Source organism: Lolium perenne, chromosome 6 (genome assembly GCF_019359855.2).
Source record: "Lolium perenne isolate Kyuss_39 chromosome 6, Kyuss_2.0, whole genome shotgun sequence".
NCBI classification, from domain to species: domain Eukaryota; kingdom Viridiplantae; phylum Streptophyta; class Magnoliopsida; order Poales; family Poaceae; genus Lolium; species Lolium perenne.
In genome coordinates, this window is record NC_067249.2 from 24,942,596 (window position 1) to 24,969,673 (window position 27,078).

Below are 27,078 nucleotides of genomic sequence, written 5' to 3' on the forward strand. Positions count from 1 at the left end.
GACCCATGGTGTTTATCTGTTGTGGTATATTTGTAGCTGGGATTTGGTCACCTAGCTACTGATTTGTGTTGTGCAATGTTTATTTAGCTGGTTTCTGGAAAATTTATTTAACTTATATAAGGCCAAGTATTTTATTTCTATTGATCTTTTTTTTTGAAACGGCTATTGATCTCTTTTTAAGGCTTAGTAATTGAGCGATTGAATTTCAATTGTAAGTACATGAGGTATAGTTAGTTAAATGGGTATTGGTTCAAATATGTTTAGTCTTTGTTTGGCGCCTTATAGTATTCACAAGAAAGCTCTAGGCTCCTACTATCTGAAATATAAATTTTCCAAGAACTACCTTTGCTCTGTTGGATTTGATCAGCCCATGGCATCACGGTTTTATGTTTGTTTGCTGTAAAAAAAAGTTGTGTAATCATGTAATTGCTGGCAGGAGTAGATGGTGGTGGCATCCTTAATCTCCGCAAAGTTTGTCTCGTCGTCTGCTGCTTAGAATTTTATCAGCCCACTGAAGTAAAGAAAGTTGCGTAATCTTGTAATTAGAGGAGACATAAGTTCTAAACTACTGGTTATGTAAACATTCAGGCTAGCATTTGGCAAGCAAGCTCTCGCACTTATACGGATTGTAAAATAGTTTGATTTCTCATCCAATGGTGATTTGACATGCTATTTATTTTGTGAGTGTACTCCGATCCATTGAAAAGCACTTCACTTTTCATATTTTAACAAGTATCAGTCACAAGAAAGCTTCCTAACATGCTTTGCTCTACTAATAATCATTTATGACTTTTTGTGATAATGTCTCTAGTTGCTGTTAAAATAGAGATCCGGTGTTGCATGTAGATTAGAGGAGACAGAAGTACTACACTACAGGTTATGTAAATAATCAGGGTTAGCATTTGTCAATAAGGGTTGACACAGTGATAAGGCTGAGTTTTTTGAAAGTCATTACCACTAATTAGTAACTATGGGCTAAAAACAGTAGTTTTTATAGTTCTATTTTTTCTGCCGTCGTGCCCTCGGTAGTTCATTGTAGGAATAGCTTGATCTCGCAAGAGGAATGATGGTTGACTACACATTGGTGTATGTTTTCAAATATATCCCACTCTCTCATTCTACCATTGGTCAGCTTTGTGCCCACAACTGCAAAAATGTTGTGATGAGTCATGAAATGCACAACACATGTCAGACTTCAGAGATGCCACGGCATTCATGAGAAGATATTTCATATTCTGAGCTATTTTTTTTGGTTTCATTCCTCAGTTTCTAAATGCCTGTTTCTGTTCATAAACAAACAGTTATGTTCCTTAGGTGCTACTGGGAGAATTTCATAGTTGTTGTCTCAGTTTGTTCAATTGTTATCTACATTTTTTAAATCATTGTCTACATGATTTGTTTACTTTTTTATGATTTATCAGAACACTAGCTGAGCTTATAATTACACAAACTTTTTTAATCTTCTTGTGTATTTTTATATCCCCTTTATTAAATCTGTGAGGGTCAAATGATGAGGAACAAACTGCAACAATATGATGGAGCAATGCTCCTGTGACTCTTTAGTATTTAAGTCTCATTTTTATGGTTGGTGAGGAACAAAGTGCAACACACTTTCTGGTTGCTCATTTTATGTTCCAAGTCATTGTATCTTCCCACCAGATATATGATTTAATATTCCACTTGGCGAACCATGAGCAGCATGCCATCTTGATTAATTGGCATGATTTATATTTTTCTATCTGTGCATGCTTTGATTGATCTTTATTTCATTTTTAAAGTAATTGTTCACTACTAAATTGTTAGCATTTAAGACACATGTGCGGCAACTGGCTGACCATTGCCTGAGCGTTGACACACAAGAAGAAGGGTTGACAAAGACCTACGCTGGACGTCAACGAGGACGTGCAGCCTACCCCAACTTGCTTGGGAAAAAGGCTTTGACAATGTTGTTGTGGGCAGTGGTGGGTTCAAGAACGACGACTTGCTCCACTTGGACAACGCTGGGGACAAGAGCGGCCACGACAATTTGTAGTAAGGTGCATCCTTCTGCGTTTCGTCATAACTTTGTCCTTTTTCGGTGCTGCTCGTGCAACACAACGATCAGGCTTGATTCATGTAGTTTTGTAGTTCCTTCCATACTCTGTTCTAGGTTCACTGTCATATATCTAAAGGTCTGCTCATTTCTGCTGCATTAGGCCATGGAGCACCTCCTCCGCCGGCAGCAGCTTGTGGTGCGCTGGCTGCCATGACGGAAACGGCAAGGAGCCAAGCAGCCGCAGCGACCGAGGCACTGGAGATGGAGGTCCTCCTCAATGGCTTCAGTATGCCCGTGTCGACCTCACAAGCCATAGTAAGCTACCCATCTGTGGTCCTCTCCGCGTCCAGACCTAAAAAAGCAAGCTTTTTTTTTCTTGCTTATGCTCGTAGAGAGAAGAAGAAGAGCCTCAATTCATTGTGCTCGTGCGAAATTATTGTATTGCCTTGAAAATTCATATTATTGATGTATCCAACGAGATAAATCAATTGGTGGCACCCATCTGGAAATGGTGGCTTGTATGCCTTTAGGGATGAGCCGACATGTATGCTTTGCACTTGCACTCGCTTTGCTCCATGAAAGAGTTGTTGCGCACACGGCTGACTGGCTGCACTGGCTTAGACTGTTCTTGCTTAGTTTGCTCTGGTTGCATGATGAATAGCTGATGTTTGTAATTTGATGTTATTGCGGAATTACTCCAGATTCTCTGACCTGATTACATGCTAATCTGGTTGTTCATGGTGGTGCCACTTCCATAGCTTACTATGAAATTGTGCTTAATATATTGAATAGTAAATATGACTTCTTATTACTCCATTTCTAGTTTTTCCTCGTGTGTCTGGTTACAGTTCTTACCAATAATTTATTGTACTTGTTACTTGTAAACATTAGTAGTAAGCTTTCAAGCATGCAATGTTTTATTAGCTCATATCTCCTAATTTCCTCTTCAATTCAGGAGCTATTTACGCATGCATTTGAGGAATGCCAACTGCTGTAATAACAAGTGTGCCCACAACAATCAGGTGAGCAGTCATGTATCAAGAACTAGCTATACTTGTATAAATTGAGGTTCAGGCCTGGAGCTAGCTAAGCTAGCATTTCCTGCTCCATCTATCTATCTACGTAGATTGATTGAACCAGCAACCTGTTTACTTGTACACTTATTTTGAAATGGTCAAAAGCCTCACAAGACATTTCCTTTGACCTAATCTAGTGGGCTTCCTTGATTTAGTTGTTGTCTTGCTCAATAATCTTAATCCAGATTATTATTTTATTTGGGTTGAACTTGGAGATTGAGTTCTTACTTAATATGAGGGTTTTTTGGTATTTGCTATCTTTTGGCTGGTTGCACTTGTCGGGGATGATCTGGACTGCTAGATCAATGTGTATTCAGGGTTTTGGTATTTTCTACTCTTGTGATTCAACACAATTAATGCTGGCTTATAAAGATTAATTATGTTACTGCTTAACTGATGGAAATGCAATTTTGATCTCAGGTGCTTATGCTCCTGCCACCGAGAAAAACATTTTAAAATATCACAAAAATTACGAACAAAAATTTCACGCGTATATGTCAACAATCCATGTGTGTAGTTTCGCACGAAACCGACATTTTTTGTGTCCTATGTAAAAATGACAAGCAAATGTCTTGTGAAGAGCTTATTTTGAGCACCAAATTTTAACTTTTTTACACATGACATAAAAGTATCAATTTTTCGTGAAACAACTTTGCAAACACATAGAACATCAAGATGTATCCGTGACATTTTTTGTCGGAATTTTTCGATATTATATAATACGTTGAAATTTATTTTAAAAAACCAGGAGCATGTGCTCCTGGGAGCACATGTCACTGAATTGATGCTTATAGAAAGAAGAATTTATATTCCCAAATTGTTTGGCTGACTTGGAAATTTATCCAGGGCTGGAGCAAGTATGTATACCGAAGGAAGTTGTGGTCCAGGATTGCAGCGATGCGGCACTATTTTGCAGGTAGGTAGTTGATGGCATGAGCTAGACTTATATTGATGGCATGAGCTAGACTTAGTATATGAATCCAGTAATTCATTTGTGAAGTGCGTTTTTATACATGTGGATAGTTGTTAGAGAACATGCATCTACTTCAAAATAATGTTGCAAGCAGGAAAACATCTAGAATTTAACATACCTGTGAATGTTACTTCTCAATTCATGAACCAGTACCCTACACTGTCGTGCCACATGGACTGCATGTACGTTAGCTCCGCATTCGACTCTGGGGTTTCGGTAAGTTTTCTTGTGCTACCCCTATCTTCTCTCTATGCTCTGGATACATTGGCCATATAGCCGATGAATGTGTATGTTGCCAGGTTCATAGCTTCAAACTTGGCTATCATGTTCCATCTCTTGCCACTTTTAATACATATTAGCAAATTGATGCTGATCCTACACACCTATCGATGGTCTGATAAGTAGACAACATTCATATTTCTTCGATGTGGTAGTCAAAATGATTTGTGATAGATTGTATTTGATGTGAAGCAGTGGAGACTGTTCCTGTACTATATAGTTACCTACTGATAGTTAAGATATATCCAATATACCTATTTGTACTTGTTTGCCAGAGTTCTACTCCAGTTAGCTATTTGCAACAGTAAGTTGCAGATGAGAGTTGTTCATATGTAGGATCATGCTGTATTTTGCGTACAAATTCTATCATATCCATTATCTAGTCTTGAGTTTTTTTTTTCTAAAACCGTCCATGACTTCCTCCTTTAGATTTACATCCCAATTCCAATTTCCAAGTAGTTGCTTATTGTGTCCTCGTTTTATACATCTGATACTTATTATCTTGTTGTTTTGTGATTTTCAGGTAAAGAAGAAAAGGCTAAGATGATCTGAAGTAACAAGTTTAGGTCCTCGTAATGTTTTTGGCCTCTTTGGAGTTTGGCATGTCCTCTAAAGCTGGCATTGGCGGTGCCGCTGCTGGTGATATGCTGGCTGTGGAGTGTGTGTGATACTGTCGTTTTGGTACTTGTAGGGTCGTCTTTGTAATGCTCCTGGCCAGGGAGTTGTGGTGATACTAAGTAGCTGGTCATACTTTCGAGTCTTGTGGGTTTTTGTATTTGAAATGATATGATTTGTGCTGTGTGCACATTATTGTTTGTTGCGTGTTGTGAATGATAAAAAAAGATGAGAAGTTGTGCCAAAATTTTGAGTGCCGAGTACTATTTTTTGTTACTAATTTGTCGCTGGTAATCTAGTTTTGCGTCTACACTGAGGAAAATGATTCAGTTATGTGATGGCCAGGTAATAGCAAATATATGCATGCAATAGGGTGGTGCATGTCAAATGTCTAGTGCTAGCAGTAAATGAAAGCTGCTGTAGCATGATCGATCATGACTTGCTTTATAAGCTGACCAAGTAACATATCATGATTGTCTCAGCCGGCACCACAAGTCACGAAGAGGTTGGATACTGCGTTTGTTTTGGCCTATTCCACATGTGTGGTTCCCAAAAGAGCATTGATCGACCGATGAGCAAAAGATAACATGGTTAAGCACCTACGGAGCTGATTGATTCCTCATTTGCTCGCAAAAAGAATTCACCCAAGTGGCTGATTGATGTGGCAAGCAATATAGAGGTGAGGAAAGATAATTTTATGACCTGATCAAATTGCTACGTACCTAGTCCATGTAAGCTGCGTGCCTTCGCATTAGAGCATCTCCAGTCGCGTCCCCCAAAGCGTCCCCCAAATGGATTTGGGGCGCGCCGGACAAAAAAAGCGTTCCAGCCGCGTCCCCCAAAGCCCTTTTTTGTCCGGCGCCCCGAGCCCGTCCCCGTCCCACAGGGGACGCTCCGGGGACGCCGGACACAACGAAATGAGAGGCGAGGAGGCGCGGGGCCGACGCGTCAGCGGCACAGTTAATTTTAACCTAACCGTCGCCTACCTCGCGACGGAAGTTATTCGCGCGCAGCGGCATCTTTGCCTTAATGGCGACGGAGGGGCAGGCGAGACGTCTCGTCGGTGCTGCGCAGCCTCCACGCGTCGCCGGCGTTCGCACGCCACCGCCCGTTCCCGCGCGATCTTCCCGCCTCTTCTCGTCTGTTCCCGCGCTTTCTTCCCGACGCCGGTGTCTATAAAAGGTCTCCCGGCTCATCAATGGTAGCCACCACACCCCGCCGGCAACAAACACAGCCCTCGTCGCTCCACAGCCGTCTCCTCCATCACCAGTGGCAATGGCGAACCGCCCCGGCGATGGCCACTTCCCTCCACCGCCGTCTCCTCCATTGACGAGCCGGCAGCGGCGTGCGGCACTCGAGGAGGCACTCGAGGAGGAGGCCCGCCAGTGGCGTGAGGTGCAGCAGGCGGCGAATCTAGCGGCGTTCTCCGCCCCTGCCTCCGCAGCTGAGGAGGCCGCGGCGGCAGCAGCGTGGCAGGAGCAGCAGTGCGACACCGTTGCGGCGTTCGACGCCTCGACGGGACAAGAGGCGCGACGGCGCCGGTACCGGGAGGAGATGGAGCAGCGATGGGCTGACGAGCGCCAGCGCGATGAGGGGCAGGCGCTGTTCCGTGAACGGCGTGACTCGATCGAGCGCCGACGGCGTGAGTCGATCGAGCTCCAGCAGCAGGGGACGGCGGAGGACGCGTCGACGGCGGGAGGCGGCGCTTACGGCGCTATGGGGAGGCGGGCGGAGCGATTGGCGGCGGCCGACGCATTTGCGGCGGCGATGATGGAGGCGCCGGCGATGTGGAGGAGGAGGCGCCAATGGAGGAGGAGGAGGCCGAGGCGGAGGAGACCGAGGTGGAGGACGACGACGACGATGACGAGTTCGACTGGTCCGACGACGACGCCCCGCACCCGGACGAGACGGCCGATCAGCAACGCGCCCTCGTCGAGTCCTTCGAGTCGGAGAAGAAGCTCCAGGACGACGCCCGTGCCCTCGAAGAGGCGCATATTCGTCGCGCCATCGAGCTCTCCCTCCAGGCGGCGCAGCAGGGGACGGCGGAGGACGCGCGGCGGGAGCGGCACCGTCTGGCCACCGCCGAACGCAAGGAGAGGAGGCGCGCGCAGGAGGAGCTGCGGCGTAGGGGAGGCGACGACGGGGCGGGGCCGTCGAACGCGCCGCCGGGCGGTCAGTAGTCTAGGTTTAGATGAAATCTAGCCGTTTTCATTCAAACTTTGTAATATATAATCAAAATTGAATGAAAACCTTTATTTTCGTGCACAAATATTCATTTGGGGGCGGCGTTTGGGGGACGCGGCTGGGGAGCGACGTCCCCCAAACGCGGCACGAACAAAACACGTCCCCCAAACGCTCGATCCGGCGCGGTTTGGGGGACGGTTTGGGGGACGCGACTGGAGATGCTCTTAGACTACTCATAGTAGGAGTAACTTCACTAGTAACTAAGTGTCCAACTCAGCAAATTTGCTTATGTGGCAGTGAGTTAATAAGGAAAGAGAAGGATGGAGTAACATAGCTAGTTAGAGCAAGTACAATAGAGTCCAGTCAGCTGACTATAAGACATTAAATAATATATTTTAGATGAGTTGGAGGAGAGAGAAGAGGAGAGAGAAGGGAGGTGGGCTAATATGCAATAGCCAGCTCTTGCACGTGCTCCTAGGCACCTTGTGAGAGTGAAAGGTGGGCCATATATTAGTAAAGTACTACATTCTTATAGCCAACTATTGTACATGTTAGCTATATGATGACTACAAATGATATGACATCTTGTTATAGCCAACAGTTGGCTATACTATTGGAATTGCTCTTACTGTAACATCACACTTCCCAAGGTACAATGAGTCTATAAACTAATTAATGAAGATATATATGATACTACTTTGATGTTATTAACCACTATGAAGGTACTCCCTCCGTCCCGGTTCATTGGGCTCACTTAATTTTGCATCGCGACCAAGGCAGTATTTGATTGGATGCTAAAACTCTCCCAAGTGCTTGCCTCTCTCCAATGAGATGTAACCCCTATTTAATAGGAATGCTAATAGACTCATGCTAATGCATTCTCACGCCAGCTAGGCGAGCATGCATAGGCTAGTATTATTTCTAGCTTTGGTTTCCCACCCCACCCACATGCACTAGGTTGTTTCAGCGAGGTAAAAAAAAGAGAAATAAAAGGTGAAGAGTAATTTGAGGGGGTTACTACTTGTAATTAAATACATGCAGGCCTTAGTAGAAATGTATTATGAGACAAATATTTTTTCAGATTGGGCCCTGTGAACCGGGACGGAGGGAGTAGTAACATAGAGTAGTAACATGTGCATGTTACCACTCTATGTTAATTCCCACTATGACTAGTCTTACAGCTAGGGCGTGTCCACGGGCAGAGCGGGGCAGCACACATTAACTACATTCAGAGAACCGAACCATCCGCCCTACATCTTGGTGTCTATATTAAATGGGGGGCACTAGGAATCGGAGCCCGATTTGTGGCTTCCCATCGGACCATTCTGTAGCCGCACGATAGGAAGCATTCTGGACGTTAGATTTTGAAGAAGGCTCGGTGTGAGTTTCCATGAAATCAGCGCCTGGCACGCTCCAAATTAATAACTGCTCGTATCAACAGAAACAACTAATTACTAGGATACGCCTTGACTGCTTCCCAAACTTAACTCTTCGGGATTTTTAGGAAACCAAAAACCCCGTTTTGAAGGAAACTAGCAACAATTTAGCAAAATTTCAGGCATGCAAATTTGCTTCCGTTAACATGCAATTTTTGCAAAATTCAGGCATGCAAATTTCTGATGTTATTTATTTTTGCTTCCTTTGCGACTAATATTTGCTTCCGTTAGAGCTGAATTTTGCTTCTATGTAAAAATATTTTTTTTGAAGCATATCAAACTATGTTTGTGTGGACAACAAAATTAATATTGCTTCCATGGTTAATGAAAGTTCTTGGATGTGGCATACATAATTTGTGTCGTGTGTAAATTGATACATATTTCAAAAACATTGGGATCTACCAACGTGAAATTTGAACGGTTCAACATAATGTACCGGAAGCACATAGTTGATTTATGTGCCAGAAGCTTCATTCATATGCCTATGAAGCACACTGAGTATTGTAAACATGCAACATTATTTTTGTGTGTGGAAGTTTCATTCCTATACTTACAGTACATTTTAGTGCTTCATACATTCAACTGACATATTTCAAACAAGATACATATTTGAAGCATACAAGTAAGGAAACCTGCAATATTTTCTTTTTGTGTGGAAGATTCATTCCTATACTTGGAGACTTGGAGTACATTTTAGTGCTTCATACATTCATTTGACATATTTCAGACAATATACGTATTTGCTTCCTTCAAGTCATCAAAAATAGCAGTGTTGCACTTTCATACGCTTTCCTACATACAACAAATTTGCTTCATTCTACAAGACGGTATGTTTTATGGATGTATAAGCAACAATGTGTTACAAACACTTGGTTCGTTTCCTTTGGCGCATGGAGACATCATTCCATGAGGCTTTAGCCCTTGAATGACACGCCGCATGCTCGCTTGCTTCTGCTTTTGGTCCTCCTCGTCGAACATAAGCCGCACCATCTGGATGAAATTCATTGATGACTTGGCTAGGATTTGTAGGCAGAATGCAGTCCCAATACTGTTGATAGCATCGACCTATTTTAAATAAAATCCCTGCATAAAAATAGTGATCCAACATCGAAGAAATCATGTAAAAAAAATCTCGCGGCGGCAATTCTTTTTCATACCGGTTGGTGTGGAGGATGCATTCTCCCGTCCGATCAATCCATATGGATGTCGTTGTTGGCGAGCCACACCGTCAGATCGGAGTAGTGCCGTTACGGCAAGACCAGATCAACCACCACGGTTAGATCAGAGCAGCTCCAAGCTGACTACGAGATCAAGCCAGCAAGGAGCAGCAACTTTGTGGTAATTCAGCATAAACGATGATCAAATTTAGTTTGAATTACCTATATATCCGATTTGTATAGACGTTCAAGGAAGCAATCTCCGACAGGGCTGCTTTGTCCAGAGTCCGGACTACACCCTTGCCAGCCTGGCTATGCCGCCCTGGTCGACTCTAGACCGCAGGCCACCGATGATCAGGTGGCGGCGACGACGACTACACGAGGCGGACGCAGCAACTTTTTTTTGGGGGGAGCGAACCGAGCGGGATTTTAGTGATCAATTTGGGAGGAGCTGACCGGAATTATGGGTGAGGTGGGCAACGTGCGACCTTTATTTTAGCATGAAACCTGGATGCATGCACGCCGCGTGATGTAATGGGAATCGGACGGTGCCGGATAGGTCCGATGTTTTGCACTGTATCGGACTAGGTAGTCTTTACCATATTAAATACCTCCATAGAGTTGATCCGCTTGCCTTGTATATCCCCTAATCACAGGTCATTTAATCACCACAAATTTAATTGATTTGGTTCAGCAAGATAGTGCATGTGTTATCCATGTCACCGATCTGTGGCGGTGTAAATCTCAGCCGCTCATCTAGCTCCCCACGATCAAGGAGGGAAGCTGATCAAGAGAGAAGCGAAATTAGCACCGGCCCATCATCTTCTTCCCGCTCGCACCTCCCTCTTCAAAATTGAAATCTGATGTCGACTCTATAAGTAAGAAGCTCTCCTCACACACCGCGTGCGGATTGCGCGTGTAACTATGACTTAGACTTTGACTCTTGCTCGGAGAGGAGAGGGCATGGCACTCCGGCCAGATCGCGCGGTCGGCCGGAGACGAGGCAGATGACCGCCGGATCAGGAGAGGTAGAGCCATGGCCGGCAGCCGAACGACGAGTTGCGATGGCGAGCGACTCTTGCTCGGAGAGAGAAGAGGCCATGGCACTCCGGCCAGATCGCGCGGTGGGAGCGGGTGATCCGGAGCGATGGCTGAGGCTGTCGCTGGAGCTGCTGGTGAGCGCGTGCCCGGGCACGCTGGTGCTGTCCACACCCGTGGCCACCTTCTGCGCTCTCCTGACGGCGCTGTGGAGGGGGATCCTCATCAAAGGAGGGGACATCCTCGAGTCGCTGGGCGAGATCACGGCCGTCGCCTTCGATAAGACCGGCACCATCACCAGAGGGGAGTTCACCATCGACACCTTCCGTGTGGTTGGGGACAAGGTTCAGATCACCCATCTTCTCTACTGGTACGTTATACTTTAATTCATTCCCAGCTGATGGTTTTTTTTTCTTGTCGCGGCAAGAACTTAAGCGGTGTAAACTTTGTACACACAACAACCCTTTCAAAAGCTGGTCATGCGAGCCTGGAAAAATCGGCATCATGGCTCATTTTTTTCTAGTTCGGGGTTTAATCAGAAACTGTTTCACCGTGTGCTTTCTTCAGAGTTCAGGCTGTATTTTTCTTCACCAAGCCGGTCACGGCCATGTAGCAGCTCCACGCCTCCACCAACTACCCCCTGCCACATCGTGTATTCGATCTATGTGAGCATGTATGTTGTTCTGTTTAGATTCAGTCGTCTAGCTATTTTTCTCCGGGAAAAATTCAGTTCGATGCTGGTAATTGGAAATCAGGAAGAGAACCTAATAGTATGTTCCTTAATTATGTTCGAAAAATTCAGTTCGATGCTGGTAATTTAGCTTGGATTTACTAAGCTGTATTTATTTGACATATTTCCCTATGGAGTGGCATTAGCAGATGGAGATACAAGTTTGAGGATTGCAAAGTTAACTGTCAAACTAATATAAGTGCTAACAAAGGAAATGTATATGTTCCTGGTAGGTTACTTAATTCATTGATTTTTTTTATCTTCGGGACAAGACTTTTTTATCTTGAGTGGTCGGGGAACAAGCTTATCTGTAACAATATTTGTATCAATCGCCCTGTCTAGTACTACTATTCGATATCCATCTGTACTAGATGTTTCAGATGCGGTAATGTCTACATGTTCTTCGTTTTGCTTTCATTTCATTTGTCATACTTGCATGTCTCTGTGTTCATATGTTGAGCTGAAAAAGGATGTGTTGGGTTCATGCCTGCCATCAACTGCAACCCTATAAGTACGATCCAATTGAGGGTGAATAGTGTTACGAACATCGTACACAAATCTAGAAGACGACCTATGATTTCTAGAAAAAGAGGCCAAGCTGAATACTTTGGAGTATGTTCAGGTGAGTATACCCTGATGGCCTGACGCTATTTTTTTATAACGTTTCCACACTTATCAGATTAAAAAGATTTAAGCATGCAACACGAAATTGTTAATCAAGTTTTTTTATAGAATTAAAAAAAAGGCAAAGTATTTTTCTCGGCAGTCAGCACGGACACATGTAAAATCAAATATCATACTCTGATTAATATACCAATACAACGGAGGATAAAAATAAATAAAAATCCTAGTTAATTATAGTACTTACAAATTAACTTGGTCAAAAGGGCATGTTTGGAACGTTGCATCGGCACCATCGTATGGTTTTCACAGCTCAGTGTGTAGCGGCAGGGACTTTGGCTCCTCGCCGCCGACCTTCTTGTCCCCGCCGCCGCCGCACTCGCTGTTTCTGAGGCAATGTGCGGCAGGGCGAACCGGCTCATAGTCGAACCCCATGGCGCAGTTGCACACGGTCTGTACCTCGGAGCCGTCCTCCCGTAGCAAGTTGATGTTGCTGAGCACGATGTCGCTGCACGGCACGGCGTCGCTGCACGCGAACTTGATGGCCTCCGCGCGCCTCGACGTGCCGGTGATGTTCCGGTACACCACGTTGCTCACCTGCACGTTCGTGCTCTGGTTCGCGCACGGCGTCTTCTGGTCGCAGTAGAACTGGTCGATGATGATGGGGTGGTCGACGTCGTCGACGAGCACGTTGGAGAACCGGACGTTCCGGACGTAGCCGGCGCCGCCCTGCCACGTCTTGATCCGGACGCCGTTCTGGGCGCGGGCGATGCGGGCGTTGTCGAGGGAGACGCCCTCGACGGCGGCGTAGGAGCCGCCCTGGCCGAGGCTGCCGATGCTGATGCCGTGACCTGGGTCGCACACGATGCCCCGCATCTTGACCGCGAAGCTGGCGTTGGAGATGGAGATGCAGTCGTCCCCGGTGCCGATGCGGCAGCTCGTGATGGTCACCGCGGTGGACTCCGCGACGTGGATGCCGTCCGTGTTCGGGCTGTCCCCCGGCGCCGTGATGGCCATCTTGTCCAGCCGCACGCCGCGCGACCGCGACACCGTCAGGTGCATCTGCTGCGCGTTCTGGATGTGGAGGCTGCGCACCCGCACGCCGGAGCACGAGTCGATGGTGATCCTGCGGGGAGCTATCAACTCACGCCGGACCCTTTCGACCTCATGATGAGCTTCAACGATCTTGTCGTCCCAATGCTTTCGGAGTTCCTTGACCTTTGCCAGTCCTTCGTCCACCTCCTGCTCGCGCTGGATGAAGTCTTCCACAAAAACTGTGGCGTGCTTCCTTTCCTCCAGCATGGCGGCTGCAGTGTCCTTAAACTTCTTGGCTGTGGCCAGCAGCTCCAGTCTCTTAGCTTCTAATGCTTCTATGTCTTCGGGAGTGATGGGTTTGTTAAGAATATCCGAGCGATAAACCGCATCCATGCCTGCTTGTGCAACCATCTCTTCAGGTGACAGGAGGTCCTCTGAGGAAGAATCCTTGCGGGGTCGCTCCCGCGACATTGGAGATCCCTGATGGGATGGCTGGGGGTCGGATTGGGTGGCTGCCCCTTCTGATCCATGTTCTCCCAGCGCCGCTACAGTCGCAAGTACCTGCTTTGGCTGGGCGGAGTCAACTTCAGACTGATCACCGTATCCATATTCCTTCACCCTGCGGTCAAACTCTTAAGTGTCCATGGATTGGGTATCTCCGGAAATTGGGCTTAGGTTGCCCAGAATCGAATCTTCCACCGGGGCTCCGCTTTCTCCGACAGCCTCCTGCTGATCCGAAGCAGCGTTGTTTTCCGGGGCCTCGACCTGCTCGGGACCAGCTTCGGCTTCTTGAGGGGCGGTTCCGGCGGTATGGGCCAAGAAGTGCACGAAGTGACACCTTTGCTTCTCTAACACCTGGGAGACCCAGGCGGATCTGCATTGGTCTTCCACCTTTACTTCCTGCTCAGGGGCGGATTGGGTGGGTTTTGATTTTTTCAGATCTAAGGCGGAATCTCCGCTGGGAAGTTCCAGCGTCTCAGATCGGATCTTTGCGACAGCGTCCAGCTCTGCGGCGGTCGCGTCAGCGTTACTTACCAGTGGGTTTCCGTCGGAATCGACGGTTTCCCCGATGAAGATGTGAATGCCGCCAACTGGGACGATGGAGAGCTTGACGGGGTCGGTTTTAGCCGGAATCCAGCACTCATCCGGAGGGACGATCGGCAGATTTCCGGCGTAAAGGACACGCCCCACAGCGATGGTGTCGTCGAAGCTTCCCATGGCGGAACCCTCCCGGTTCCGGCCTCCAGACGCCTCAGGCCCCACGGTGGGCGCCAACTGTCGTTGCCTATTCGACGGTACCTCAGAGGAGGGATCCTCACGAGGGGGAGAAGAAGTAGGGGCCATAGGGCGGAGTGCACTCGGGACGGTGGTACGCGATTTACCCAGCTTCGGAACACCTGCACGAGGACAGGGCCTACTGCTGCTTGTCTGGAATTATCTGGGCGCTTTCGCGTTGTTACAATGAGTTGTGGTTGTGCCTCTAGGGCTCCCAGGATCCGGCTTATAAAGACGCACGGATCTAGGGTTTACATAGAGAGTCCTAGCCGGATTACAGGTTTGCCTAACTACGGTACAATGTCTTGCCGTGTACGTCAAGGATCCACCCTTCCATCTATGTCGTACCGGATCCGGGTCCCTACTAGGCCTTCATGGATCCGGGTTCCTCCAAAGGTCGGTCGGATCCGGCTCCCTGCTCCTGGGCCGGACATCTTCCGTCAAGACCAACAGCAACTGGGCCGCCCGATGGGCCACATGCCTCATCACCATCTGTGGGCCACCCGGGCTTGCCGGATCTAGGCACTGTCGATGGTACACCCATGAAGTATACCCACAACAGCCGCTCTCTCCATCCGGTCAGTAACATTGGCATTCATGCATTCTTCGTGCATTATATCCGGTGTATCTCCGTCGACACCAGAGTGTACCCGACTCTTCGACCTGGCTGCATCTACTACGCGGATTTGGGTTATACCAGAGATTACTTTCATGATACAAATTCCTGGGATGAGTCGCCACAATATGTGCATAGATTAGGAAGCTACGGTCTGAGAAATGAACACAGGCCATACCGTTTGGAGGATGTATTGGCCGCACACTGCAGACGGCGGGAGTTCAATGAATATTTCCTTGGGATAATGCACGAATGGAGCGACGCAGAAATATATGAGGATTGAATAACAAATTCATTCATCCTGGGGTATCCTAATCTTCTTATTGGCCATACATTGCGTGCGTCTTGTATTTTTTTTCAGCTTAGTTTGTCGTGAACATTAACAATGTTATTGGATGCTTTTGTCTGCTGTATGCAGTTTACCTATGTATTATACTTAGTTTTCTGATTATGCTGTTGTGAATTAATCATATAATAGCTTCTAGATTTGCTACTAGATTTGCTGCCATATTGGGCAAAAAACGAGGGCCAAAAGGCATAAATAATTGAAGAAAGACAGAAATAGAAGCTTCTCTAGATTTGATACTAATTTGGTGAAAAAGACAGAGAGAGAAAGAGGGGAAAAGGTGCTGTTAAAAATACCAATTTGGGCCGAGAGAGACAAAACCCAGCTCTCACGTACAACCAAACACGGTCTCGTGCTGTCCCACACGGTCCCTTCCTACCAACCCCACACGACGCGGCCCCACAGACAACGCGGCCCCACACGTCAGCACGGAACGTTCAAATAAACGGATTCCTTCCGCCTGAGCTTTTTCTGCGGGTTTCAGACAAAGGCTTAGGGAAAACTGAGGAAAAACTAAGGGGTTGGGGAAAACTGAGCACAACTAAGGAACCGAGGGCACGAAAATAGAAATCCCTAGTTTCTAAGCTGGTGTTGTAGCTCTTTTTTTAATGTTTTCTCTTGACCAAGTTTTATTAACCAAAAATTTTGAACTGCCCTAGTTTAGTTGCCTTTATCTTAACTCATTAATTTTGTAAAAACACCGACAAACTATAGTCTATCCGTTCTCAAATACTCTACATCCTAGGCCTGGAACTAGTTTTCAATTAGTCTATATTTTAACTTTGTAACCAACAGTAACATAGAACACGAAGCAGTAATGTTCCCTCTATTGGATGTCATTAATTTAAATATAACTTAGATTGGTTGTTCACATATCAAACTAGTACCCCCGCGTCTTAAAAAGAGATGTCACAGATTTATCTAAAGTTGAAGGTATCTAGACGCGATCTAGTGTCTAGATATATTTAAATTTAAATAAATATGCAGTATTATTCTTTTTTTATGAAGGGAGTATTATTAAATGACTTGCTAATTGGACTCATAATTTGTAGAATGCAGACTAAATGACAACGGGGGGGAGGATGTATATGTACTTCACTACTTGTTGGTCAAATTTTACGAACATGAAGTAACAACCAAAAAAGAAATGGCACCTTTATTGCAGCAGCTACAAAATCATTCCTCACGTGGCCATAGTTGCTATGTCTGAAGCTTTGGCTACGCAATATGGATTACAAGTAGCAGTTTCGATGGGGGCTAACGATATAGAAACAGAATCAACATATTCCATGGAAGTCATTCAGTATTGCTCTGGACAGGAACAAATTTGGAACGAGGCAACATCAGTGTATGCAGATTGCGGAGGAGTAATCGGGAAGGTCGAGTTTTAATCATTGCCATAGAGAGTCTAACATGGCAGCACATATAACAGCTAGGTCTTGTTTTTTTCTTCAAAGCTATCTTGTAATTAGATCGATGAACCCCCTAGTTTCTTTTTACAAACTCTCGTTGACGATACAATTGTGCTTGCAGGACAAGGCAAGAAAGGTGGCCACCTATGGATTGCTGACGGGTTAGTCAACCCAAGGACCATTCCATCTCTACGCCAGATCCGTCGTGGGCGTGCGAGCGAGCAGCCTCGGGTAGAGACCCGCCCACGGGTTTCGGATCTAGCTGTCGAGAAGTTACGGGTAAGTTCTTCGTTGATCCTCTACGCTTCATTACATGTTTTCCATTGCAATCTTACTGACATCGCGACAACACAACGTAGGCGGAGATGGAAGAAAGGGAACGGAGGAACCAAGAGGAGAAGATGCAGATGCAGCAACAACTTAGGGACAGCATGCAGATGCAGCATCAGATATTGCAGCAGATGCAACAACAACAACAGATGTTCCAGCAGATGTTCATGAACCAAGCCGTGCTGACTTCCCCACCGGGGAGTAGTGCTCCTAGCACGTCGTGTCCTCCTATGTTCAACTGGGTAAGTGGTTAACTTAATATCTCCGTCTCAATCTTGTTCGTTGTCTAACCGGACTTTGGATATTGCAGCCCGCGCCCGATCCGCACATGTTGGAGCTCCTCCAGCGACCACCAAGTCAGAGCCTGCTGACACCTCAGGTGACCGTCAATAATACGGGCATCATCCGGAGCCTGCAACAGTTTCTAGGTGAGTTCTCCTACACTTGTAGGTTCTTCTACACTTATAGTTCTCCCATACCATGTCACTTGTGAGGTACTTGAATTTTAGCCATTCCACCATGTCAATTTTAGCCATTATGTTCAATTTTAGCCATTCCATGTTAATTTTAGCCATTACATGTCATTTTTAGCCATTATGTTGAATTTTAGCCATTTCATGTCAATTTTAGCGATTATGTTCAATTTTAGCCAGTCAATTTTAGTTCTCCCATGCCTTACATGTCAATTTTAGCCATTCCATGCCACTTATGCATCTATGAACTTGTAGGAGGACAAGGAGATGGAGGACAAGGAGGTGGAGAAGGACAAGTAAGTGGCCACGGAAATGGCGAAAGTTGATGTTGGTTGTATGAACTTTGTTGTGCGACTTGGAATATTCTATGTTGGAGACTTTGTTGTTGGAGACTTTGTTGTTGGACTATTGTATGGACTATTGTATGAAACTTGTTGTTGGACTATTGTATGGACTTTGTTGGACTATTCGTGTATGAACTTTGTTGTTGATGATGTGCAAATGCTCCATATATTGTGCTATATGTGTATCTGGATGATTATTGGTATTTGTGAATTGCATATGCAAAGATTAATGGGGAAACAGGAAAAATCTGGAAAATTTTCAGCACCTTTGCCGTGCGTATATACACGGCAAAGACATGTGCACACGGCAAAAGCCATCTTTGCCGTGCACATGCACACGGCAAAGGCCGCCCACCTGTGCACTGCGCTGCCCACCTGTTGATGATGTAGGATCCTTTGCCGTGCGGGATGGAGGAGAAGCGCACGGCAAAGCCAAGTCTTTGCCGTGCGGGTTGGAGGGGGAGCGCACGGCAAAGATTCCAAGCGCACGACAAAAAAAAGCACACGGCAAAGCTGCGTCGCTCGGCAAAGCCTTTGCCGTGCGATTTTGCGACGCACGGCAAAGATGACTTTGCCCGGCGGGTCGTTACCGAGCAATCTTTGCCGTGCACGGCCGCACGGCAAAGGCTTTGCCGAGCCGATTTGCCCCTTTGCCGTGCGATTTTGGTGCACGGCAAAGTCCAGTTCTCCCGTAGTGGATGACATGTTCCTTAAAAAACAACCAAAAAAGAAATGGATAGGGGCACTTCTTGCTAATTGCTGCGTTTGATCACGACGAAATTCTCATTGACTACTACGATGTACAAATGCTGGCGAGGTGGCAATCGATTTGCACTCTTACTAATGTCGTGTGCCTTTGGGTGTGGTTTGTGAAGAGAGACAGAACACAGAGAAAGGTTTCAACACACTTTGTTATTCAGTCGGGGTACAGCTTATATACAGTTCCTCCACGACCGATGGTTATCGTGTGATGCCATGATCTCCTCTAACCTGCTCTCTAACTGCTGAACATGCGAGGTGGGGTGCGTGGTGTGTTGACTAGGTACAGTAGAATACACACACGCCACGGTACACTATACAGTATATCCTAACACCCCCCGCAGTCGTGATGTCGGCTGTCGAGACGCAAAGACTGGATCGGAACTCTTGGAAAATGTCCGTTGGCAAACCTTTGGTCATGACATCTGCTAACTGTTGGCGCGTGGGAACGTGCAGCACGCGAAACTCGCCAAGAGCCACCCGCTCGCGAACGAAGTGGATGTCGAGCTCGACGTGTTTAGTGCGACGATGATGCACCGGGTTCACAGACATGTAGACAGCAGATATGTTGTCGCAGTAGACAAGTGTGGCCTTGGAGATGGGACAGCGCAGCTCCCCAAGAAGCTGCCGGAGCCAGACGCTTTCAGCGACGGCGTTGGCGACGCCGCGGTACTCCGCCTCGGCGCTGGAGCGCGAGACAGTGGCCTGGCGTTTGGACGACCAGGACACCAGCGCATCGCCCAAATAGATGCAGTAGCCGGAAGTAGAGCGCCGGGTGTCGGGGCACCCGGCCCAGTCCGCGTCAGTGTAGACACGAACGTCCAGCTGAGGTGAGGCATTTTTTCGATAAAGGCTGAGGTGAGGCATGGATGTGCAGCCCCATGTCGACGGTGCCACGGACGTAGCGCAGCGCACGCTTGATCAACCCGGCGTGGCACTCACGGGGATCATGCATGTGCAAGCAGATTTGCTGGACGGTGTAGGCCAGCTCCGGTCGCGTGATTGTAAGGTACTGGAGTGCACCGGCGATGCTGCGATAGGAGGACGGATCAGCGACGCGCGGACCGTCAGCAGCGGGCAGCTTGGCCTTGGTGTCCACCGGCGTAGGAGCTGAGCGGCAGTTGTCCATGGCGGCACGTTCCAGCACATCTTCGGCGTACTGCTGCTGCGAGAGGAAGAAGCCGGCTGCCGTGCGCGTGACGCGGATGCCCAGGAAGAAGTGCAGGGCGCCGAGGTCCTTCATGGCGAACTCGCTCGTGAGCCTCGCGATGACCTATTGAAGTAGTGTTGCAGATGAGGCAGTGAGCACCATGTCGTCGACGTACAGAAGGAGGTAGGCCATGTCGGCGCCGCGGACGTAGATGAACAGCGATGAATCAGAGCGCGTCGGCACGAAGCCGATGGTCTTCACGAAGTTGGCGAAGCGAAGGAACCAGGCGCGCGGCGCCTGCCTCAAGCCATACAGAGACTTGGATAGGCGACAGACATGGTCCGGCTTGGTCGCGTCGACGAAACCTGCAGGCTGCAAGCAGTACACCTCCTCATCAAGTGTGCCGTGGAGAAATGCGTTCTTCACGTCGAGCTGATGCACGGGCCACCGGCGAGACGCAGCGATGGTGAGCACAATGCGAATGGTGGCCGGCTTGACGACGGGGGAGAAGGTCTCGCCGTAGTCGATGCCGGCGCGCTGCGTGAAGCCGCGCACCACCCACCGCGCTTTGTAGCGCTCGAGGGAGCCGTCGGCGAGGGTCTTGTGCCGGAACACCCACTTGCCGGTGATGAGGTGAGCTCGAGGCGGACGCGGAACCAGCTCCCAGGTGCCATTGCCAACCAGAGCAGCGAACTCTTCACGCATGGCGCCGAGCCAATTCGGATCGCGCACGGCGACCTGAACGGAGCGCGGGATTGGCGAGATATCCGGCGAGGTCGAAGCAGTATGGGCGTAGCGCGGGTTCGGCTTGAACACACCGGCTTGAGCGCGCGTCACCATGCGGCGTACCGGTGGAGATAGGATCTGCGGCGAGGAGCACGTCGATGCTGAAGGCGTGGACGAGCTGGGCGCGGCGCCGGTCGATGGAGTATCGACGGTCGAGCCTGTACGCGTGGGCACGGGAGAGTTGGAACTCTCGGCAGCCTGCGAACATGCGGTGGCCGGGGAGGCGCCACCACCGTCAGGAACCGAGGTGGCACGGGAAGCGCCATTGGAACCGGGGCCGGTCGTGCTCGACGGGAGCACACGAGCTGACGAAGGAGCCTGCAGCACTGGCAAAAAATGGTGAATTTGCTCCGGCGGCGCGGCAGCAGATGGTGGTGTAGAGCTGCTGTGCAGGTGCGGGTATGAGAAGGGGAACCGTTCCTCATCGAAGCGAACATGCCGCGAGGTGATGACGCGGCGGGAGACGGGATCGAAACACCGGTAGCCGCGGTGATCGGAAGGGTATCCGAGGAAGACGCAGGCAACAGAGCGGTGGTCGAGTTTGTGACGAGATGTTGAGGTGGTGTTTGGGTAGCAGAGACACCCGAAGACACGCAGCAAGGAGTAGTCAGGGGCGACACCAAGCAGGATCTCGTACGGGGTTCTGGGCGAGCTGGAGCGACATGCCCGGCGGTTCAGAAGATAAGTGGATGTGGACAGTGCTTCGGCCCAGAACCTGGCGGGCATGGAAGCGTGGAACAGAAGGGTGCGGAGGCTCTCATTGAGAGTGCGCAGTGTGCGCTCAGCTTTCCCATTTTGCTGGCTTGTATATGGACATGACAGACGAAAGAGTGTGCCACGATCAGCAAGGAAGGAGCGCATGGCGGCATTGTCAAACTCTCGTCCATTGTCAGTTTGCAGAGCTAAAATAGGTCGTTGAAATTGTGTCTGGACGTAGGCAAAGAATTCAGTAATGATAGACAGTGCTTCAGATTTATGGCGCAAGGGAAAAGACCACACGTAGTGACTGAAATCATCGAGCACAACTAAATAGAACTGAAATCCTGAGATGCTTACAACGGGAGATGTCCAGATATCTAAATGCAACAACTGGAAAGGGAAATAGCTAACTGTTTGCGAAGCCTGAAAGGGTAAACGCACATTTTTGCCGAGCTGACAGGGTGCTGATTTACTACAATCAAAGGAAAAACTAGACAATGTGCTACGAAGGGCGGCATGGCCGGGGTGACCAAGCCGCTGATGCCAGAGGGTGACTGAAGCAGCGCCAGCGAACGGACGGCGAGGTACTAACGAGCTTGAGGCCACCGGGTACAGATCCCCGTCAGAGTTACAGCGCAGAATCACCATCCGCGTTCGAAGGTCCTTGATAGAGAAACCAAAGGCATCAAATTCAACTGAAACAGGGTTATCGCGACAGAGTTGTCGAACCGATAGAAGATTCTTAATGAGACTAGGAGAAAGGAGCACATTGCGAAGAGTAAGAGGGGAAGTGGAGGTGATGATCGAGCCGGTGCCAGTGTGAGTGATAGGGAGATGAGCACCGTTACCAACTACGATCTGAGAATCACATGAAGAAGGACGTAGGGAATGGAGATTACCGGCGCCGGAGGACATGTGCGACGATGCCCCTGTGTCGAGGTACCAGTCCGACGTGCCACCAGAAGGAGACGACGTGGTGCCATGCAGCGCGGCCTGGAGTGCGCCCATGTCCCATGGCTGCGGTGAGGCAGGAGCCGTGCTGGAACTTGCGCCGGGCGTGCCGAAGTTGGGCGGTGCAGGGGTGCTGGGGCCAGCGCCGGGCGAGCCGTAGGTGTAGCCGTAGGGAGGGAGGCCGCCGTAGTTGTACGGCAGCTTGGCGGAGCGATGCCGGGCCCGTACTGGTATAGCAGCTGCGACGGGTGCACGACCATCAGCGCCTGTTGATGAGGTGTGCCGGGACGCGGGCCAAGCACGCCAGCACCAGGGGCGCGCCAGTGCACGGGCCACGCTTGGACGAGCCCAGTCCAGGAGTTGGTGCCGGGTGCAGGAGCGGGGTACGTTGGTGGGCGCAGAGCCGGCGAGGAAGCAGAGGCCGGTGGGGCGGGCGGAGGATCGGCAGGAGCCTTGCCCTTTCCTTTGTTCCTGTTGCGGCCGCGGTTGCGCCCACCGCCAGAGCTGGAGCTGCCGTCGCCGCCGTAGGCCGGCGCAGGAGCGGGCGCACGCCCGGCCAGGAGTGCGTGAGCGGCGTTCTGGCGCACGGACTGTTCGGCACGGTGTTCCTCCAACATGAGGAAGGAGCGAACCTGCAGGAACGAAGGAAGAGGAACACGCGACGTGATGTGCGGGATGGCGTGGTGGAACTGGCGTCCAAGCCCGCGCAGGAGGTTGAAGACCTGCTGCACCTCGGTGACAGGCTGCCCCAGGTTGCGCAGTTGGTCGGTGAAGCTCTTGAGCTTGGCGCAGTATTGCATCACCGTCATGTCGCCCTGGACAAGCGCGTGGTACTCGGCGTCGATGTAGACCGCGCGTGCGAGCTGATTGTCGCGGAAGAGCTCCTGGAGCGCGGTCCACACGGTCAGGGCCGTGTCCTCGGGCTGCATGATGACGTCGAGGAGCTCGGGGGAGACCGTCGTGTACAGCCAGTGCACCACGCAGTTGTCGATCATGACCCACTCCGGGTCGTCGTGGCGCGGGACGGCGGTGGAGTCGATGTGGGCGCGCAGACCGAACTTGCCGATGACGGTGTCGAAGAAGCGACGCCACTGGCTGTAGTTGCCCGCAGCAAGGTCGAGGACGATGGGAACGTGGCTGCGGATGGCCACCGTCTGCAGAATGGTGGCCGGGAGAGCTGGTGGTGCGGCAGAGTGCGACGGGCCCGGTGCGGCGGGCGGCGCGGTGTTGAGCGCCTGCACCACAGCAGGTGAAGCAGAGGGATGAACCGGAGAACCATCCGGCGAGCTCTCCGGGTCGGCCATGGGGTTGAAGAAGGCGTCGTCCATCAGAGCGGAAGCAGTTGGAGATCGATGGGCGTCTGATACCATGAAGAGAGACAGAACACAGAGAAAGGTTTCAACACACTTTGTTATTCAGTCGGGGTACAGCTTATATACAGTTCCTCCACGACCGATGGTTATCGTGTGATGCCATGATCTCCTCTAACCTGCTCTCTAACTGCTGAACATGCGAGGTGGGGTGCGTGGTGTGTTGACTAGGTACAGTAGAATACACACACGCCACGGTACACTATACAGTATATCCTAACAGTTTGTTTTGGCACGGGAGCATAGAGAGGGCGTTGGGTGTACAACAGTTTTTCAGCGCGTGTACGTGCATGCAGTACCAGTGTGAACAAAATGAACCGATTTCAGGTCAGGCGCAACAGATTGTCTCCTCGGAACTGTAATCCTGCATTAATACGGCGTAGTGCGTGTTTAAGCTATCGAGGAGGCGCTCGGGAATAATCACGTTTGAATACGACGAGGTTTTGAGAAGAGGAGGAGTGTTTATAAAAATGCGCCCAGCCTCAGGCCCTCAGCCTTGCTCTCTCCAGTCCTCTGGCAAATCTCTCCTCCAAAGGATCGTCTCATCTTCTCCCACGGCGGCTGTCCGGCCGCTCCGCCGATCCTCGGTAAGTATACATGCGAAGATATGCCTCCCCACTGACTTTAGATTTAATTTCTTAGATCATTCTTGTCCCAGTACATCATCATTTACGAACTGACACTAGTAGAAAAACGCTCATCTATACCGGTTCCAGAGGGCCATTCGTACCGGTTTTGCAACCGGTACAAATTATTCGGCACTAAAACCCCCCCCTCTTTCGTACCGGTTGCTTACGAACCGGTATAAAACGGGCCTCCACGTGGGCCACCAGGAGAGCTCAGGGCTAAGGATCTTTGGTACCGGTTGGTAATACGAACCGGTACCAAAGGTTCCCCCCGCGTGTGGAATTTTCCCAAATCTCTGCCGCGGCAGAGAATTGGCTTTTTAGGGTTTTGGAGAGGTTTAGGGATATCGGTTTGATTCATATCGCGTCGATGCACCAGAAACGCGTTTGGGTTTAGGTAGTACATGAAGATCAAGATGATGCATAGCAAGTTGGTGCATATAATATAACACACATGTTATTGCATGAGATCGCAAATTAAGTAGCACTATGCATGAAGATCGATCTTCATGCATAGTGGTGCTCTCCGAGGCGTACTCTATATATGTCTATTACATGTAGCATAGTGGTACTCTTCGAGTCAACGATATATGTAACATGTACATCTTCATTCATTGTGGTGCTCTGCGAGTGGTGGTATGACGTCCCGAAGGAAAAATCCCGCCAATTCCTCGCCTATTGCTATGAAGCGGTCATCGATTGAGAGCTTGTTCCGCTTTCTTGCCAACTATAAAAGAATAAGATACAAATGAATACATGAAACAACTATTACTGAAACTCAGCACAACTTATGATAACAAAACAAATTTGTGAAGATTGTTTTTGTACCTCTTTATTTCTTTCATTATTCGTTCTCTCGTTGACAATTCTGCGGATGTACTCGCAAACGAAGAATCCACAGAGATCGGTCCCCGGAGGTTGTTGCGGGCATTTCTTTACAAGAATATAATTCAATCAAACAATAGTCAAGTATGATAATTGAAAGGTGTGTGGACCTAGGTAGTACTACTTACTTTCGCACGCCATCGCAGCTTCGGTGGCCATTCACGGGACGTATCTTCCTTGATGAAAGTTTGCCATACGCTGCTCGACAAAAGAAAATGCATAAAAGAGTCATCAATTAGTTCAAAGCAGGAAATTAACGAAACAAACCGATAAGAATTAAAATTACCTTCTGAGCATTAAAAAACAAGACACGTATAGATCCTTTTCTTTGCTTAGTGAGTCCAAGACTTCAACTTCTCCAATTTCCAAATTGATGACGAGAAGAATAAAGTGAAACCTACGCACGTTTCAATATGTAGTCATTAGTTAAAATTTTGACATACGGTGAGCAAAATATAATGTGTTATAAGACAAGAAGACTCACTCGAAGTTGTAAGGCCAAAGTATTAGCTTTTTGTCACGTTGTCGCTTCAAAAACCTTAGCAAAGTCTGCGGTGTATCCTTGTTATAGAGGGGATCATCTATGGTTTTGACATGCATTGTGTTCGGGTCAATGAACCCAATGTCTGTGATATCGTCCCTTTTGCATTCGAGCATCTTCGATCTGCATAATATAGCGCACAAAAGATTATAATCTGCAGACAATGAACGACTTCTCAAATTAAATAAATAAATCACTTACAGACAATAGCAACTGATGATTGATTTGTCGAGGGCCCGGAGATTGTATAACTGAAAGAGTTCGGCGAAGTCAACGTTCACACAGTACTCCTGGAAGTAGTGCTCTTCCCTAACTCGCACCATGATAGTCTCGATCCCTTCCTTTGAGGCCTTAAGGTACCACGAATGCAAGTTACGCATACATGTTGGTACCTTCCTGAGATTCTCGACCAAATCTTTCCCTTGAACAAACTGATATGCTCGTTCAGCTAAGGCGTAATCAGTTGCGTCTTGTCGAGAACTTTGAACGGTCTTCCCGTCAAACACCTTGAGAGGGGCGACCGATTGAACGGGTTGTTGTCCGAGCTGGTAGACACTGTGTATCCCTTTTATCTCCCTGATACCCGATTTAACGGGTTTTGTCGCCTCGATCATCTTGTCATACGACCTTTCAATAGAACGCGCATAGTCGGATGGCGGCGATGGTACAGGTCATATTGATTGTCAACGGTACGCACAACTTTCTCCCGATCTAGTGTCTTCTCGAAAGGTATCTCTGGCACTTTCGGTGCAAAAAATTTCTTCACCTCGGCCTGAACGGCCTCCGCGTTTTCCTCTGGAGTTTTTTCCCAAGGTAACTTCTCAGGAGGCGGCAGTTGTTTCTCCTTTCTAGCTTTCTTCCTAGGCGGCGTACCGTTCCGCTTAACGGACGCTGTCTTACGCGGAGGATCTCGAGATGGTGGACTCACGCTGGGGTCCCTCTCAGGTAGGTGTGGACTTGGCTGCTCACCAGGACTGCCACCAGGAGGAGTCGATGGCATTTGCTGCTCATGTGTAGGAGTCGGTGGCCTTTGCAAAAGGACGACGTACTTCTTCGGCCATAGGGCGAAACCGTGCTTGACATCGCCTAGTGTCCTCTCATCTTCACCTCTAGGAATATCAAGCTCCACTTTTTCAAACCCCGAAACAACTTCATCCACCCCGACACGAACACAACCAGGTGGAATGGGCATATGATGGTGCATTGCTCCATCTTCACTTGGGTACACATAGCCGACCGCCACCTTAACAGACGCGGTCCTGATTAACATATGTAGCTCGCAATCTGTCTTCTCCGTGACATAATCCACGGGGTAGCTTCCTCCACATCCGTCAAG

The 27,078-nt window shown here is 48.7% G+C and overlaps 2 protein-coding genes, 2 long non-coding RNA genes, 1 other non-coding gene and 1 pseudogene across 5 annotated transcripts; 3 read left to right on the forward strand and 3 right to left on the reverse strand.

Annotated features, from left to right (window-relative positions):
* Positions 1 to 754: 754 nt before the first annotated feature.
* LOC127308572 (uncharacterized) lies at positions 755 to 5,225 on the forward strand. The gene is made up of 4 exons (XR_007856675.1): positions 755 to 2,036; positions 2,196 to 2,350; positions 2,991 to 3,057; positions 4,887 to 5,225. It is a non-coding gene; the product is annotated as an uncharacterized lncRNA (long non-coding RNA).
* LOC127310995 (small nucleolar RNA R64/Z200 family) lies at positions 1,152 to 1,246 on the forward strand. The gene has a single exon (XR_007857490.1). It is a non-coding gene; the product is annotated as a small nucleolar RNA R64/Z200 family (small nucleolar RNA).
* Positions 1,501 to 1,587, forward strand: LOC127310983 (small nucleolar RNA Z199; annotated as a pseudogene).
* Positions 5,226 to 12,450: 7,225 nt separating the features above from the next.
* Positions 12,451 to 13,787, reverse strand: LOC139832319 (polygalacturonase-like). The gene is made up of 2 exons (XM_071822055.1): positions 13,741 to 13,787; positions 12,451 to 13,270 (listed from the first exon to the last, which is right to left on the reverse strand). The coding sequence occupies exons 1-2, from the start codon at positions 13,785 to 13,787 to the stop codon at positions 12,451 to 12,453; spliced, it is 867 nt and encodes a 288-aa protein (XP_071678156.1).
* Positions 13,788 to 19,013: 5,226 nt separating this feature from the next.
* On the reverse strand, positions 19,014 to 19,977 carry LOC127310665 (uncharacterized mitochondrial protein AtMg00810-like). The gene is made up of 2 exons (XM_051341316.1): positions 19,636 to 19,977; positions 19,014 to 19,559 (listed from the first exon to the last, which is right to left on the reverse strand). Exons 1-2 carry the CDS (start codon positions 19,975 to 19,977, stop codon positions 19,014 to 19,016), a joined length of 888 nt encoding a protein of 295 aa, XP_051197276.1.
* A 5,173-nt stretch (positions 19,978 to 25,150) lies between these two features.
* On the reverse strand, positions 25,151 to 25,897 carry LOC139831869 (uncharacterized). Its single transcript, XR_011746168.1, has 4 exons — positions 25,686 to 25,897; positions 25,488 to 25,598; positions 25,330 to 25,399; positions 25,151 to 25,249 (listed from the first exon to the last, which is right to left on the reverse strand). It is a non-coding gene; the product is annotated as an uncharacterized lncRNA (long non-coding RNA).
* Positions 25,898 to 27,078: the final 1,181 nt, after the last annotated feature.